Source organism: Misgurnus anguillicaudatus, chromosome 10 (assembly GCF_027580225.2).
Source record: "Misgurnus anguillicaudatus chromosome 10, ASM2758022v2, whole genome shotgun sequence".
In the NCBI taxonomy this organism is placed as follows: domain Eukaryota; kingdom Metazoa; phylum Chordata; class Actinopteri; order Cypriniformes; family Cobitidae; genus Misgurnus; species Misgurnus anguillicaudatus.
Genome location: NC_073346.2, coordinates 15,068,440 through 15,085,931, shown reverse-complemented (window position 1 = coordinate 15,085,931; position 17,492 = coordinate 15,068,440). Strand labels below are relative to the sequence as shown.

The following is a 17,492-nucleotide window of genomic DNA, read 5'->3' as shown; positions in this document are numbered from 1 at the left end:
ACCTAAAGGGCGGATCGCACTAAAGGGCGGATCACACAGATCGCATCAATGGCAGTGGGAGGGGCCTTTTTTGAATGATTTTCAATGGGCAGTGAGCTTTATGCGTGCTGTTTATGTGCGCTGAACGCGTTTTTGTCACTTGCTGTGCCTTGCGCTTTCAGAGGAGCGCTCTGAGCGTCTGAAGTTGAAAAAGTCAACTCTTATGCTGCATTTACACCAGCAGCAGTAGAGGCATCAAGCGCGAGCGATTTCAATGTTAAGTCAACGTGAAGACACGTTGACGCGCGTCTGGAGGTCTCGCGGCGCGAATGAGGCGTTTAGCACGGCACGGTAGACGCGATTCCGCCTCTTTCGCGTGTCTAGTTCGTGTGAATGTCGCGAATTGAGCGCCTGCCGCGGTACGCGCAAATGGTGCTTTTTGTGCATTTGATGCAAATTTGTGGTTGACGCCCAAGTTGAAAAATTTGAACTTAACCAATTAGTTAACCAATCAGGAGCCTGCTTGATGCTGTGGCAGCAGTTTGCAAGTAAGTTACAGTGTTTCTGTAAACTTAAATATCTTTAAATGTGCGTTTGTTCCTTCACATGAGTGTAAGATGATTATAATGCAGAAAAACGTTTATGGTGCTTTTATAATACTTTGACGTTTTAATCGCTTGTCAGTAACAACCATGGGTAACCCGCAATATCAGAACTGGATCGGTCCTGTTAGTCCGATATCCGATCCAGCAAAAAAGGCCAGATCGGCCCCGATACCGATCCAGAATATCGGATCGGTGCATCCCTACTTGGAAGAGTGTCAGTGAGGACATTGGGCAACCTGGTTAGTTGTAAATACACATTTCACTTTTGAGTCACATGACGTTTATCGACCCGCGGCATTCCCGACATTTTTTAAACTATTTTCCCCCTACAGTAAGGTTACAAAATACAAACCGGTAACTCTCTCGATTAATGCACGATCAACATCAGCCATCTTGCAAACGGACAACCGCATAGCACTTGCCCCTCCCACAAGAAGCGGATTTCGTCTCTGACGCGCGTCAAATGCTTGCTTTTTCCGAGCGTCAACTTCGCGCTGTTTAAAGGAATAGTCTACTCATTTTCAATATTAAAATATGTTATTACCTTAACTTAGAATTGTTGATACATCCTCTATCATCTGTGTGCGCGCACGCAAGTGCTGGAGCGCGCTGGAGCGCGCTGCGACGCCTCGACAGCACCCAGCCCAGCCCCATTCATTCAATGGCACCAACCAGAGACAAAGCTAGAAGTGACCAAACACACCAACGTTTCCCCTATTCAAGACGAGCAAGTTTGGTGGTACAAAATAAAACGCAGCGCTTTTCTAAGCGGATTTAAAAGAGGAACTATATTTTCAACAATATGTATCAACAATTCTTAGTTAAGGTAATAACATATTTTAATATTGAAAATGAGTAGACTATTCCTTTAAGCGATTTTGAGGCCTCAAATGCGGCTGGTGTAAACGCAGCATTAAGCGGAAAAGCACCAAACATTATTCATGGTTTTTCCATTGTCCAATCGAATGAGGGGAGAGACAGTCACTCACTATCTTCTGTGTGCTTGTGCACCTCTCACCCTTACTCAAGGTCAGAGCAAGCACCCTCTTTTTAAAATTTCTGCTAATGTGCCAGTTAACAGCAAATCAAAGTTTCAAGAGTGCTCACGCTTCAGTATTTGATTGACAGGACAGCTGCCTCAGTCGTTGCCCAGAAATATAAAAAAGCAGCGCACTGCTCTTTTCTTACGGTAAGTCAATCAAATTAAGGCAGTGTGGCCCGCCTCCATTTTGTGTGATTGGCTGCTTAGAGGGTTTTGCATCTGAAATCCTCAATTAATTCCTGATGGATAAAATCACATCGCTTTCCATACCTATACTTTTTGAAGTCACTTTCTATGACTAAACATATTCCGACAGATGTCCAATTACGAACCTTAACAGGTTCCATGGTGACAACTACAAAATAGTCATTTAGCAGATGCTTTTTTACAAAGCGGACTATCCCGCCTGAAGCAATCGGTGCCATTTCTGAGTGCACGATTGTGCTCTCTTTATACAGTACAGAGATCAAACCAGCAACCTTCTGGCCCCAAGCTTAAACAGCTATGCAAATCAGCCCGGCACAAACCCATGAAAATCACCCATCATATAAACCTCATCATATTTTTTTTAAACGTTCACAAGCTTGCAGGCCTGAGCTGCAGTCACAGTTTCCCTTTGGGGAAACATCAAAGCTCAGCCTGGCCTTTGATGTCAGAAGAGCCGAGCCAAGCAGCATCCATCCCGCCAGCCTGCCCTGCATTTGTTTACAACCCGTTCTTGGCTAATTTAAAGCAGAACGTGCACGCGTGTGTTCACATTCTGCATGCGGGCGAGATGAAACGAGGTTCCTGCCAAGAAGTCTTCTTCGAAAAATAATGATACTTTTGCGACAAACACACCAAATCTGGCCCGGGCGCGGTATTCAGCATCCGATGATTACAACGGGGGCATGAAACTAATGACAGCTCTCGTACCGCAGCCTGAAAAGACTCTCTGCCTCCTACAGGCTTTGTGGCTGAAGTGCAGATCTGCTGCCTCAGCAACATACATGTGAGATAATGTATTTGGGAATGAATGTTGAGCTATGCTGGGTTTGGCCTGATCTCTTTCTGGCCCTCGAGAGCCCCGTGGCTTGGTTGGGGGAGAACACAAGGTTCTCTGTGTGTTTTGGTATGTGCAAGCATATAGAGAATTATGCAATCTGCATGCATGTCTCACTTCACATATTATCTCTCCCAGGATCATTATTCAACTTCAAAGTCATATGATACATGTAATGGTTTAAATATAGTGTCTACTTTAAAAAGGTTTCCCTCTACACACCCATCCAACAAAGCTTTCCGCTTTGTGGGAGAATTGCTTGTTATTTGAACTCAAGGCATGTACCGTCTCATACAAATCATACATAATATTCCCTTTTGTGCTCTCACAAATGCAATGCCAAGTGGAGCAGTGTGTCCACAATGTAAACAAGCATTTCGACATTTAAACCAGAGCTCTTCTTGTGCCCGTGCAGTGTATTTTAACACTTGCACACCTTTTCCCGCAGTTAAAGGTGCAGTGTGTAATTTTTAAAAGGATGTCTTGACAGAAATGCAAAATAATAAACAAAACTATATTATCATGAGTGTATAAAGACCTTTTTATAATGAACTGTTATGTTTTTATAACCTAAGAATGAGATGTTTTTATCTACATACACCAAGGGTCCCCTTACATGGAAGTCGGCATTTTGTGCCGCCATGTTTCTACAGAAACCCTTAACAGACAAACTTTTTTTACTAAGTTGTCTCCGTCGATTACCTTTTTTTTGTGGTGGCTACTGTAGCTTCTCTATGCGTTTCAAAAGGAAGGGAAGAGCAGTGGACTGAGACATTGGTTGCAATTCGCAACCTCACCACTAGATGCCGCTAAAATTTACACACTGCACCTTTAAATGATACACATAGACAAAGACAGGCATGCACTGATATTCAGGCTACACATTAATATACAGGCAATCTGCAATTACGGGTCTCAGCTAAGATGATGGCAAAGCTCATTTTCAACGCCAGCGAATTCTTGTGGATAATAGGATCAGACTAATAGAAAGTCTCTCAAGTGAATAAAACGAAGAGAGTCGCAGCTTTTAAGGTGACAAGTCCACATCCCACGCCGTTGTAAACCTTTGATGACTCATTTAGATACAAAACAATGATGAATCTTTCCAGGATTTAACACACATGGCTGTTGTAACCTACGGTAGATCCTTTAAGACAATGTCTGGGAAATGAATCCAAACCAGATCTGGATGTGTCCAAACCAGTTTTTGCTTCCCACGGCTATGACACAAACATTCCTGTTTGTAATGTTTTACATTTTAGGAGAGGCTAATTGTTGTTTTTGGTACTTTATTTATGCGATATTTGGGATCACTGACGACAAATTTTATGTGAAGAGGTGCATGTGAAGTGAAAGCACAAAAGTTGCCCCACCCACCCAAAATAACAGCACACATGCAAACATTCTTTTCCTTCCTACAAATACAAAACATCTTGCATCCAAAAAATCTCACTTAATAATAAAAATGAGGGTTCATTACTTAGTGTGACAGTTTGGCAATGTCCATGACCTCTTTGAAAGACTTCCTTGCAACATAATGTAGCTAGCAGTGAGTTATGGTGATCAGACTAAAGACCCAGGTGTCTTCTCATTACATACTGTTATAATATATCATAAGATGGATGTGGCAATGTTCTGGCATCATGCATTAGCACAATGAATGCTTTCCTGCATCTGATAGGGATTCAATCTAGTTAATTCTAGATGAAGGTGTGACACACCTCTTCACCATTTTAAATCATGTCTGAACACAAACCACAGAAATGAAACTGACACTTATTTTCATTCACATACTGCAATTACAAATGCATTCACATTTCCATATAAATGATCACTTACCTGAGGAAACGGAGGAACCCGACAGACTTGAGTTACTGGACGCTGCCATCGCCTCTAAATCACTGAATACACTCGCTTACTGCTGTCTGTAATGGGTTGACAGCTCTTCCATCTCAGTCTGTGTGAACTGAAGCGCTGTGTTTAGCTCATGAAGAGCTGATAATATCCAGCTGTCAGTGTCCGATCAGACGGGAGTCGCCAGCGCAGCCGCATTTACAGTTGCGCGTGTGGAAACCGAAGAAGCAGCGTATGGTGAAACTATAGTTGATATACAACCTCAAAAAATATGGCAACTATCTATTCTTCGCCGTAATGAAATGCAAAATGCGAGAAAACTTCTCGGCCGTTCCGTGTGCTGTCAGTGACGGGAGGTTTCGCCATATTTCAGGACAGATTTCACTGTATCGCGTCCATGTGCCACTTCTAGACTCGTAATAAACGTGCAGTGTGTGTCTGTGTGTGTGTGTGTGCAGGCGCGTAACCGCCTTCTTAAAGTGGAAGGGACGCGCGTCCACGTTCCTCTCGTCTACCTGACTGTTATATAACGTACGCCTGTCAAGTCTGTTAATGCACTGTGTAAAGTGTTTGAAAATATTACGTTTAAAGTTACGAAATACTTTTGGTAGCTGCGACCTTGTTTAAAAGTAATTTCCTGAAAGAGAGTCCTGATAGAGAAATTAATTAATTAATTAATAAACAAACAAACATCTGGACTGGTCTTAGTTGGTTTAAGATGTGCTGCCTGTGTCTGATAAAGCCTCCTTATAGTGCACTGTTTGAGAAGACGTTTTTAGTGGTTTCTGAATAAACGTATTCAATCCCATGATGCACCATAATAACTACTGTACAACTATGTGCACTCAACAGATGCATGAAAATGCTTCCACTGTGAAGTTTGCATCAAATGATTTCCCACATCTTGACACAATATGACGCCCGCCACAGCCCTTCCAATGCACTCTCTAGCTGTGCCTGATATCGCTCCCTATCCTTTACAGTAGTGCACTATTTATTTTGGGTGTTGGCCATTTTGTAGTGGTGTCCAGAACCGTATTGAACTTCATTGATAAATTTGTTCAATCTTTTTTTTATCTGCGGTAAAGTGATTTTGAGTGTATCACTGATTTCCCATGATACAACATGACAGCCCTTTCTTGTATCTGTGTCCAATATTGTTCCCTATCTCATATAGTGCACTATTTTGTCAGTGCTCGAATTGAGGGGGTGGGGAGGCTTGGGGGATCCGTGACCCCCCCTATATCGCATTAGGATATTTTCAGATAGTTTTATTTTAGTAAAAATAATGCTGATAAACTCCTAAGGATGTAGTACATTTTGTGAATTATTTTTTACACTAATAAATGTCGTGTCTATTTAAACATGTGAATGTCCATTGCTAAGCGCATGTTTGTTTTTTACTGGCTTAGCGCTACTTACTGAGGGGGTGTCTAAAATAGCAAGAGGGGGCAATCACTAGAATGCATATAATTTCCCCAGCTAGAAAATACATATAGCTTTGGTATGTTAAGTTTTAACGCGTTTTAAACAAACATCTTGGTAATACAACCACAAAAACTGCAGCTATAGTGACCAACCTACAGAGCTCTGAACAACAGTATATACAACAACAAAAAAACTAGGGGTCACCCTGAATAGTCGAAGATTCCATGTTTCCACAGTCGAATAGTCGCAGATGTGTTATGAAATGAGGATAATTCAATTTTGGCTATATAAGGGTGCACATTATCTGATTTCACATATAACAACTTTCTCCAAATATATTAATATACAGCCTATTATCATTATGATAATACTATTCCAATAATATATAAAAAAGTAACTTGTCATTTGTCGTTTTTATCATAAATACTTTGACGCGCTTCATTTCAAAATTTTGGGTTTGCTGCTGTCATGGTCGGCACCCCCCATAAGACTTGATTCAATTTGAGCACTTGTGTCAGCCATTTTGTAAAAGTGTCCAAAACCTGATAGAACTTTATTCATACATTTGTTGACTCTTTTTTTTCCACACACAATGAGTTTGCACCGGTTTGCACTAGTTTGAGTGTACATTAGATGTAGACTCACTGACTCACTGCATTCCTATAACATAATACGAGACTCAGGGTTGGGCAAGGATACATCAAAATGTATTTTAAAATAAATATCGTAGTTTTAAGGGTATCAAAGAAACTCCAAAATACCGCAGCCACAACATGTATCAAAATACTAATAATACTTTTACAAGGAACATGAAACTTCTTCGCAAATCAGTTGGACTATTTGATCTAATGCTTCCCTAATACATTGACAAAAATCTGACAAATGCAACGATAAGGAAGGGCCTACTTTGCATTATCAACACTGACACATAAGTCATTCATAAGACAACTGATGGCACCTGTATTTATAGCAAGTTTCTAACTAATTAAACATTTGACTGTTATCATAAATATAATAATATATTGTGTGTCAGGCCGTCATGCATGCAATGGTATGCAAACCAAAATATCATGATCCTACTAAATAGCCACTTCAACTAGGGGCTACAATACTCAGCAATCAAATATTTATTTATTAAATCATTGGACATCTATTTGGTAGTTGAAAACAAACATTTTAGAATTTCAAAAATTATTAAATGATCAATTTAGATTTTAAATGTTGCCAGAAATGTAATCTAAAAGTATCAATTAAATAATTTTCTGGTCTTGGGCTGGTGAAACCTCTCAATCAGAGGCTGCATTTCTATGATGTCATCATGCAGACGTCTTAAAAATACAAAAATACAAAACACTAAAATATTTGGATACAAATGCATTTTTATCAACCCTATCGAATACAAATTGCAATATACTATTTTGTATTTGAAATACATTCATTAGAAATTCTGCCCATTCCTGGAAACACTGACAATGAACCTCACGAATGTACACTTGATGATTGTTCATACAAATAAACATAATGCATAAACATGCAGTTGTTTAAAATACAAAAAACTGATGAAAACAGTGAAAAAATGAACTTACAAAGTTACACTGTTAATAGAAGTTAATGTTTATGACAAAAATGTCATAACAGTACTCCTAATGTGGTGGTATGTCAGCAAAATCGCTCACTCATTTTTGTTCACTTTCTCCCATATAGTGGACAGGAAATTTTCATTTTTATTCACTCTTTCAAGTATACTATGTTAATGAAGTAATGTTGGGAATGGTGAATGAGCGCATGGATTAATTTTGGACACAGCCCTTTTCTCCCATGGGACAAAGCTGGTGCTTAGCCTGATCAGCAGTTAAGTACAACACTAGACTTGATCTCATCTTAAAAGCAGCACTGTGTGTGATGCACACTAGGCTTGCTTGTAAAATTAGTTAAAGGGGACATATCATGAAAATGACTTTTTCCATGTTTTGGATACCCAGTGCTTCTATTATCATAGAAAAAGTAAATAATAACAACATAGTAACTGAGTTTTGGTAAACCATTCTCTGCAAGCATGTGAAAAAATAGGTAATTGAAATTTGGCTCCCCTTGTGATGTCAGAAGGGGATAATACTGCTCCTTAAGCTGCACTATTCAACCACGGCACTGCCATTTAGTACAGAGATCAGCTCATTTGCATTTAAAAGGAAACACCCAAAAACAACACATTTTTGATCAAACCTTCTAAGTGGAAATTTTAACATGCTATGATAAATTACCTATATGGTATATCTTCACATACGACATCAAAGATTTATTTGACATCTTAAAAAAGTATTGTGAAATGTCTTAAAATTAAAGAATATTATCTTGCATATTACTAACCCTGTTAGCTGTCAATAAAATTACAGATTTTTTCTCACCTAACAATAAATTAGTTTTGTTATTATACAACAATTACAACCACTGCAATGCATGACATTACAGCAGTTGGAGTGTTTATTGTGTGTTATTATGTAAAGTAATGTAATTATTTATACAGTTCAACATAATGTTGTTATTAACAACTTGTTAAGCATATATTAGCATACTGTCACAAATGTACTGTTGTACACAAATGTAAATCCGCCGCTAGGGGGCGATGTCCTTGATTGAAGACGTGAACGGCACACTGTGATCACATGACTGAGAGCCCACACAGTCATGTGACTTCAACACATATACAACGTGATATAAACAACTCGGTCGTTACTTTTTAGTCTTACATACCGATGTGACCGGTCTGAAATTTTAACTGACATCATTGAGGTAAGTACGTGATGACTGTTGATCAGGAGAACAACCTTTATTTTTTAGCAAAGTGAAAGTACTATTTTTTGCAGTATGTTTTCTCTTTTCTATGATCCAGATAGACTAACAACCATAAATACCAGCCACGTGTTTTAATTTAATAAGATGCAAAGGCAGAAAGTAACTCGAGGCTTTTAATATCATGCCTGATCGTTGATCTCCGTGTCATATTTCCTTGCTGTCTACAGTTACAGCTGTATGATGCTGAAGGAAACTCTCCGGCTTTTTTGTCTCTTGGCTGTGCTGGACTCAGTCCGCTCCCGCGGTTGTTCCTCGTTCTTCTGCCGGAGATCACACCGTGTCAGCGGGTCACATGATGGACCTGACCCGGGCAAACCACTCTTGCTTACCCCCTATCTGGAAGGAGGCAGGATAGAAGAAGGTGTGCTTTTATTAAAATGTAGATATGTTGTATTTTTGGCTTACAAACCCTACTGAAAACAACTTGGCTAAGCTGGTTGGCTGGTCTTAGCTGGTTTAACATGGAAGTAGCTGGTTTAAGCTAGTCCTCCCGCTCCCAGCCTCAGTCTGGTCAACTTGGTAGGTCAGCTAGGCTTCCAGCCTGACCATCTAAAAAGTGTCCAAATCCCCTCTAAAACCAGCCTGCTACATCAGCTTATCAGATAAAACCAGCTAGCCAGATTATGCTGGTTTAAGTTGGTATTTTCTGTAGGGAAGTTTCAAAATCTTGCTTTATGATTTTACATAAAAATAAGCATATACTACAATTAATTAAATAGTAAACTAGTAAAATCCTGTTGCTTAATACTGTTTTTTGTAACCTTTAGTGTACTACAGAATTTGTGTGTGAGTTGAACATGTTACTTTAAATCTAGACACCTTCTTAGATATCAGCACTGGGAAAACCCATATCAGATGACCACTTATATCTTAAAGAAAAATCTCATTTTGCTTCTAACATTTATGTCAATACATATTTTTGATCTGATCTGAATGTGCACAGCCAGAAAACTGAGTTTGGTGGATCCCCTCCCCGGTGCCAATGTCAAAAGTTTCTCTGGATATCTTACTGTGAACAAGACGTACAACAGTAATCTTTTCTTCTGGTTCTTCCCTGCACAGGTAACAATCTGAGCTAAACATTACATACTATTTGAAATTGTCTTTACCACAGCACTAAAGATAAGACACATCTGCTGACTGTAACTGCTGTGTCAATAACAAATCACATATTTTACTGCATTCAGGTTTAAAACAAGGGTCTCTCTTGAAACTTATAAGCCTATTTGAGGGTGTGCTGGTGACTGCTCTTGTTTATTGGCGTTGAATGTTTTTTTTTTGTGTGTGTTCAGGAGAAACCAGAGACCGCTCCAGTGTTGCTGTGGCTGCAGGGAGGACCGGGTGGCACCTCTATGTTTGGCTTGTTTGTGGAGCATGGGCCATATTTTGTGCATAAAAACCTCACATGTGAGTACAAATGTCTATATGCACTGCAAAAATGACTTTCTTAGTATTTTTGTCTTGTTTTCAGTAAAAAAAAAAATCAAAAATTCCTAAATTAAGATGCATTTTCTTGATAAGCAAAATGACCTAGAAAAATAAGTCTAGTTTTAGACACAAAATATAAAATGTAACCAAATTTGTGCTTAAAACAAGCAAAAATAAATAAAATCTGCCAATGGAGTAAGAAAATTTTTCTTGAATTAAGTGTTTAAGATTAAAAAAAAAACTATTTCAAGATATTAAGGCATGTTATTTAAGACTAGTTATATTTCCTAATTAAACTAAGGCCTAGTCCTGGATTAAGCTAATCCTGGTCCGGGAAACCGCCCCTTAAAGTTTATATTTTTTTGTCTAAAAACTAGACTTATTTTTCTAGGTAATTTTGCTCATCAAGACATACATCTTAATTTAAGAATTTTTAGATAGTACTTTTGTCTTAGTTTTACTTAAGTCATTTTTTGCAGTGTGTTGTTGTTTAAAATTAATTGCATGTCCTTTCTGTCTCATCATGAGCATTATAATCATGTATGCGAATGTTGATGGGTCATTTATTAATGTGTTATTAACCATAATGTGCCTATGTAATGATCAATGTGTTAGTTTTTATTTTCATTTTGTAGTCATTATGTCTCGTGATGAGAGATTTACTTCCTCTGTAAAGTTCTACATTTGACTTTTATTGCTTAAAGGGATAGTTCACCCAAAAATAAAAATTCTGTCATCATTTACTCACCCTTATGTTGTTACAAACCTGTATAAATTTCTTTGTTCTGCTGCACACAAAGAAAAATATTTAAAATTAGAAAGTAGAAAACTGAAGCCCCATTGACAGTATTTTGTCCTACTATGGATGTCAATGGGGCTTCAGTTTTCTACTTTATAATTTTAAATATTTTCCTTTGTGCTCAAAAATGGTTACAAACATTGCTCCAAATATCTTTCTTTTTGTCGAGAAGAACAAAGATGTTAGTACAAGTTTTTCAATTTTCATTTTTGGGTGAACTATCCCTTTAATAGAAACCTAGTTGTTCTGCCTTGAGCACTTTGAAGTAAACTTTGTATGTGCTGATGTCTTTTTGTTTAAAACTTCAATTTTAAGTTTAATTAAATTAAATTGCAATGGTTCATTGTCTGCCTTTTTTGCAGTGGGCTATAGAGATTTTCCCTGGACATCACGATATTCAGTTCTGTACATTGATAACCCAGTGAGTTCAGTTTATCCAGTCTGCATATATATTACAACTGTATGTATGACCTAGGCTTTATTTGAATAAATATCCTAACAACCTGATATCTGTGGTTTGTTTATATTTAAGGTTGGCACAGGGTGGAGCTTCACTGAGGATGATCGAGGATTTGCCCAAAACCAGGATGATGTGGGCAGAGATTTATACAGGTAAAATATTTACTGAACTGTAAACCCAAATCAGGATTGTTCTCTTTAATCATGTAAGTTTCAAATGAAAAATTAATTTGTTTTCTCTGCAGCGCCCTGACTCAGTTCTTTCAGATATTTAGTGAATTTCAGTCGAATCCTTTCTATGCCACAGGCGAGGTAAGTAAATGCCTCACTTTTAAACTTTGATTAATTTCATTTCCTTTTTTGATTAAAGGTGCATTGTGTAACTTTTACATGGTCCCCTTACATAGAAGTTGCCGTCATGTTTCTACAGTAGCCCTAAATGGACTAACTGCTTTATAGAGCTTGTTTCGTCACTACGTTTTCTCAGACGATCATGTGTTTGTCCTGTGGAGGATATAGGTTAAAGATATGGGTTCTGGCTGGAGGGAATACAGCTATGGCCAAATCTCGCAAGATGTTAGGTTTGGGAGTAGGATTAGAATGAAAAACAGCGGTTCTGGCTAGATAGGATACAACTATGGCCTATGAAATGTTTAGGGTTAGGGTTGGGGGTAGGATTAGGATGAAAATAGCGCTCATTGGCGAGATTTTGGCAGTGGCTGTATCCCTTCTAGCCACAAGCGGAAGGGTGAACTGTGAACTAGGGGAGTAAATCGGACAGTTCATTACAATTCGATACAAAATAGTTTTTCTCCGCCAGCGATTCGATTTTTGCCTATACATCAAACACTTCGATGCGATTACGATTAGATTAATTTATCGATTATTTTCTATTATGTGCCTAGTTAAGTAGTTACATTTTTACTTACAAATGCAACAAAAATATATAACATGAACATTTTATTAAACTCTTTGAAAATGGTACAATCTACCGAGCCCCTAAGGTGACATTGGAGTATAAAAATCTCAAGTTTAGTTTCATGTGCTCACGCGAAACCTTCATGTGCAGAATAATTTTTTTAAGTGTAGTAGTAAAACTATTACGCGGTAGTTTCACGTGCGCACGCCGTAGTTAAACTTTATTTAATTTTTGCTCCATGTCCCCTTAGGAGCTCCGTAACAATCTCTGTCCCAACTGGAACATTTACAACTAACAAAAATACACTTTTTTTTTTAAAGAAAGAAAAATGAATAATGAGGGGCAATATGTCACATTAAGTCAAGCTTATGATGGCAACAGTAATTGTCTTTTAGTATTTTGTGCCATAATGTGCAATAGTGATAATCACTGAGGTAGTTTTAGAAAAAAAATTATTAAATTGAAAAATAAATTAATATAATAAACCTATTAAACTTAAGCATTTGATCTGTCACACATCACATCTAACAGTCTCAAAAAGGTATCTCAAAAAGTTTTTTTACGTGTGGCATCGATGCATCGGATCGTTAGAAATAAAATTGATGTATCGATCCATACCGATGTATTGTTACACCCCTACTGTGAACTGAGCCGCTGGTTGCAATTCACAGTCTCACCACTAGATGGCGCTAAATTTACACAGTGGACCTTTAAATTCTTTGAATAAAAATCCAAACATCTCAAAACATGGGCCTATTAACTATATTTAACTATATTAAATTGTATGCCCATAGTCTTATGCAGGAAAGTATGTTCCAGCAATCGGTTACTACATCCACAAGAACAATCCCTCGGCCAAAGTGAAGATTAACTTTAAAGGAGTGGCTATTGGAGACGGTCTCTGTGACCCTGAGCTGGTAAAATTGCTTTAAAGCACTATAATGATTTACAAATGTGTTATTGTGCACACATCGAACCTTCGATCCTGTCCTTCTCAGATGCTGGGAGGCTATGCAGAGTTCCTGTATCAGACGGGACTCGTGGATGAACTTCAGAAGGAGTATGTAAAGATGCAGACAGATCTGGGAGTAAAACTCATCCAGGAAAAGAAATGGGTGGAGGCATTTGAGGTGAGCATGATGATACCAAACATATAGAAATGTAAGAGCTGTTAATATAATGTGTTTATTTAGTACATTGTTTTATAAAACATCAATGCATTTTAATGTAAAATATAATCTATTCTCTCTCTCTCAGGTGTTTGACAGCTTGTTGAATGGTGACATTTCTTCTTATCCTTCATTCTACCAAAATGTCACTGGTTGCACAAACTACTTTAACTATCTGCAATGTCAGGTACTGAAACAGCGCTCTTGTTTAAGTTGTGTAGTCCTGATCCGAATGGATCATTCACATCTCATTCTGTGTATTTCCCTAAACAGGAACCTGCCGATCAGGAGTATTTTTCAGAATTCGTGACTCTACCAAAGGTTCGACGTTCCATCCATGTTGGGAATCTTACGTTTAATGATGGCTCTGAGGTTGAGAAGCACCTGCTTCAGGATGTCATGAAATCTATCAAGCCGTGGTTGGGTATTCTCATGGACAACTATAGAGTGAGAAAACCTTTTTACGTTTCTGGTTTGAATCTCTGGCATTGATTATAAAAACAGTGGCAACATGGGAAATCTTCATTGAGTCTGTATACAAAGATTAGCTCTCAAATGAATGTATTAATCGTGTGCTCACAGGTGTTGATCTATAGCGGACAGCTTGATGTCATTGTTGCAGCTCCATTGACCGAGCGATTCCTGCCCACTGTTAACTGGTCTGGAGCGGACGAGTATAAAAAAACAGAACGCTTTCCTTGGAAGATCCAACCTAGTGATACTGAAGTGGCAGGTTATGTACGGCAAGTCAATGAGTTCTTCCAGGTGAGGGTTTACAGATAATCTAATACATAGCAGTAGGCCATTTTGTAGGTACCTGTTTGTCAAAGTGAATTGAAGTATTTATTTTATGTATTAATGTGTATAACATGCTCGGTTTTCTTTCTTTATCAGGTAATTGTCAGAGGAGGCGGGCACATTTTGCCTTATGACCAACCAGAGAGAGCGTTCACCATGATTGATAGATTTCTCTCTACAGATAGATTTTCATAACTTTGTTGAAGATCAAATAGGATTTAAAGTGATCACTGAATAAATCTAGGTTTAGTTATGTAACATGTTTTAATGCAATACTTGTGTGCTATTGTGAAGCAAAGAGCTGGTTCTTTTTAATATGGATTACTGTGCGTTTAAGAGCAAGGATTGTGTTTTTATTGTGTATGATCTGGTTTTGATTAAAGTATGATTTGATTGTATGTTCGACTTGAGTCTTGTTGTCTTTTTATATTTGACCTATAATAATATTTTCAACAATCCATTCATATATTAAAGGGGACATATCATGAAAATTTGATTTTTTCCGTAATTTCTACAATTGGGTCCCTAGTGCTTCTATCATCCTAGAGAATGTGTAAAAGAACAACCCAGTAACTTAGTTTTGGTAAACCATTTTGATAATTGAAATTTGGCTCCTCTTGTGATGTCAGAAAGAGATAATACCACCCCTTAATCTGCACTATCCAACCACAGCACTGCCATTTAGTGCAGAGATCAACTCATTTGCATTTAACAGGACACACCCATAACGGCACATTAATAATAAATTATCTCTATATGGTATTTTGAGCTAAAACTTCACATATGCAGTCTGGGGACACCAAAGTTTTTGTGAAATGTCCCATTTAAGGCAAATTATTTTCAAATGCTCCATGGTTTGACAGAGATCATATCAGCACTGCATAACTATTACTGTCTGCATTACTGTAAGTTTTCCTTTCAGTGAAGCTGTGGTAATATGATTCATGAAGTGGCAGTACTACAGTCTGTAAAATAAAACAGGATTTGGGAAAGGACACACAGATACAATAAGACTATGACCTGCATCCACATGAATGAAAAATTAAGGCTGTGTACCTTGTTGGCAGCATTTTCACTTCTTGTCCTGCAGGGGGAGACAGAAGGCTTCCTAAATTTTTGCCGCTTAACAGCAAACGCTTTTATCCAAAGCAACTTGTGCATTAAGGTATGTTTCCTGCAAATTGAACGCACAATCTTTATTTAATATTTTAGGTCCTTTATTTAATCCTTTAAATTATATCTAAAAATGTTATATATTGCACACTTGTGTTTCGTAGAGTATTTACAGTATTTTTATGCCTAGATTATATGCATGGCCTATAGGTTAAGGTCTTCCATAGTGTGTTTAAAAACATTTGATTTAATTATCTATTCCATATACAATTCAAATAGTTGTGTCAGTATGTTTTGTGGGCAAAACAGCCGAATCCAACATCCATGTGTGATTTATTATACATTAAGATTAGAAGTAATCTTCTCATTTTTATAATGTTCAAAAATGTCTTACCGTGAGAACATGAGTTGTAATTTAAAGTGTTACCAATTTTTCTTCATGCAATTTAACAAATTTAGTTTTGGGTATATTTTGCATGATCAATATTACTATCTAATGCTTGACAAACTTATACTGTAGGTGAAGTGTATAAACTCTTTAATTCAGTTATTCCAATCTGACCATATATCTGATGCTACTTTATATTTTATCAGGTCAATAATAAACGAGTTAGCATCTCATTTAAAACACACTACCTTTTAAAAGACTACGGTCATTTAATCATTTTTCATTTATTATTTTTTCACATTTTAGAATAATAATAAACCCATCAAAATGATAAAAGCACATATAGGTATGGATATGTTGTAACAAAAAATTATACAAATAGTTATACTTAAACTAGATCCTTTGCCTTAAATTTGTAAAAAGGTACTCTTGCATTGGAGCTCCTGATGGGCTCTTATACATGCTTCTTCTTTTAAGACTAGTTTATTTGATAAATTTTTTTAAATATTTGATTTTGTAATGAAAAGCATTCAGGCATACGCCTTCCCCTTACAAAAATTAACAATGGTTTTACATTTTAATGGTACAGTTAAAAAAAACATGGTTACTGTAGTAAAACCATGGTTACAACAAAATAACCATTGTTTTGACAAACCACTAAAAAACATGGTTAATTTTTGTAAGGGTCAGACCAAAACCCAGATAGCATGCAACCATTGAAACAATGTTAAAAATCGTTGATTTGTCAATGTTAATACCATTGAATCAATATCAGGTTTGCACCCTCCGTTAATATTGAAAAAATATTGAAATTTCAACAAATCACCATTATCGTGATCAGTGTTTACTTTAGTTGGGCCCTTTACTCTTGTGTTTTAATATCAAGTTTTCTTTGGCTGTTGAAGCAGTGTTTTAAAGTACATCTACTATTGCAGAGAAAACAAAGATCTAATGTTATCAAGTAGTTTAATTCTTGTAGACATATCTAAATTATGTAAATGAAATACTGTTAAAGTTTTGCAAAAGTTGTTATTATGGTACTAGTTGGGATCGTTTTATATAAATTTGTTTGATGATTGTCACCATTATTGAGATTTGTAGGATGAGTAATGATATCTGAATGTGTCAGCAGTTTTTCTGCTTTCCTTGTCACAGTGGATTTACAAACCAGAACATTTATAATAGTCAAAAATATATCAACATAATCATGTAAAGCAGCTTAATTTTATATCATCTTGACATCTTCAAAGAAAGCAATCAGTTTCAACCTAACTTTGAAACACATCTTTCATTTCCGATGCACATGTGTTACTACACAAACGGGTAGAAGAAAAGAAAGATTTAACTTGAATATCCAGAGTCAAGGACCCAACTAAAGCAAACACTGATCACAACAATGGCGATTTGCTGAAACCTCAATACCCTCCCAATATCAATGGAGGGTGCAAACCTGATGTTGATTCAATGCAATTAACATTGACAAATCAACTGTTTTTAACATTGTTTCAATGGTTTGCATGCTATCTGGGAAGGCTTTTAACATCATAAAAAATCATTTCAGTCAATCGACCCTAAACTTTTAAACGGTAGTGTATGTTTTTAATATGTACAGACAG

The 17,492-nt window shown here is 37.1% G+C and overlaps 2 protein-coding genes across 2 annotated transcripts in view; one reads left to right on the top strand and one right to left on the bottom strand.

The window, feature by feature from the left end:
* chn2 (chimerin 2) overlaps positions 1–4,977 on the bottom strand; it is a 46,667-nt gene extending 41,690 nt beyond the window's left edge. The window contains exon 1 of the mRNA XM_055209642.2: positions 4,508–4,977. Coding sequence (XP_055065617.2) covers positions 4,508–4,556 — 49 coding nt within the window. The 5' untranslated portion in view covers positions 4,557–4,977. The remainder of the gene's footprint in view (positions 1–4,507) is intronic.
* A 3,611-nt stretch (positions 4,978–8,588) lies between these two features.
* cpvl (carboxypeptidase vitellogenic like) lies at positions 8,589–14,773 on the top strand. The gene is made up of 13 exons (XM_055211739.2): positions 8,589–8,740; positions 8,971–9,164; positions 9,747–9,865; positions 10,096–10,210; positions 11,393–11,451; positions 11,563–11,642; positions 11,735–11,801; positions 13,203–13,325; positions 13,407–13,538; positions 13,666–13,764; positions 13,851–14,024; positions 14,160–14,342; positions 14,472–14,773. Exons 2-13 carry the CDS (start codon positions 8,981–8,983, stop codon positions 14,568–14,570), a joined length of 1,434 nt encoding a protein of 477 aa, XP_055067714.2. The 5' UTR covers positions 8,589–8,740; positions 8,971–8,980; the 3' UTR covers positions 14,571–14,773.
* The last annotated feature ends 2,719 nt before the right edge of the window (positions 14,774–17,492 follow it).

Coding starts and splice junctions, on each gene's coding strand:
- cpvl (XM_055211739.2), top strand. CDS start 8,981: ATGATGCTGAAGGAAACTCTCCGGCTTTTTTGTCTCTTGGCTGTGCTG. Junction 11,643..11,734: donor GTGGGCAGAGATTTATACAG/GTAAAATATTTA, acceptor TTTTCTCTGCAG/CGCCCTGACTCAGTTCTTTC. Junction 14,025..14,159: donor TTCTCATGGACAACTATAGA/GTGAGAAAACCT, acceptor GTGTGCTCACAG/GTGTTGATCTATAGCGGACA.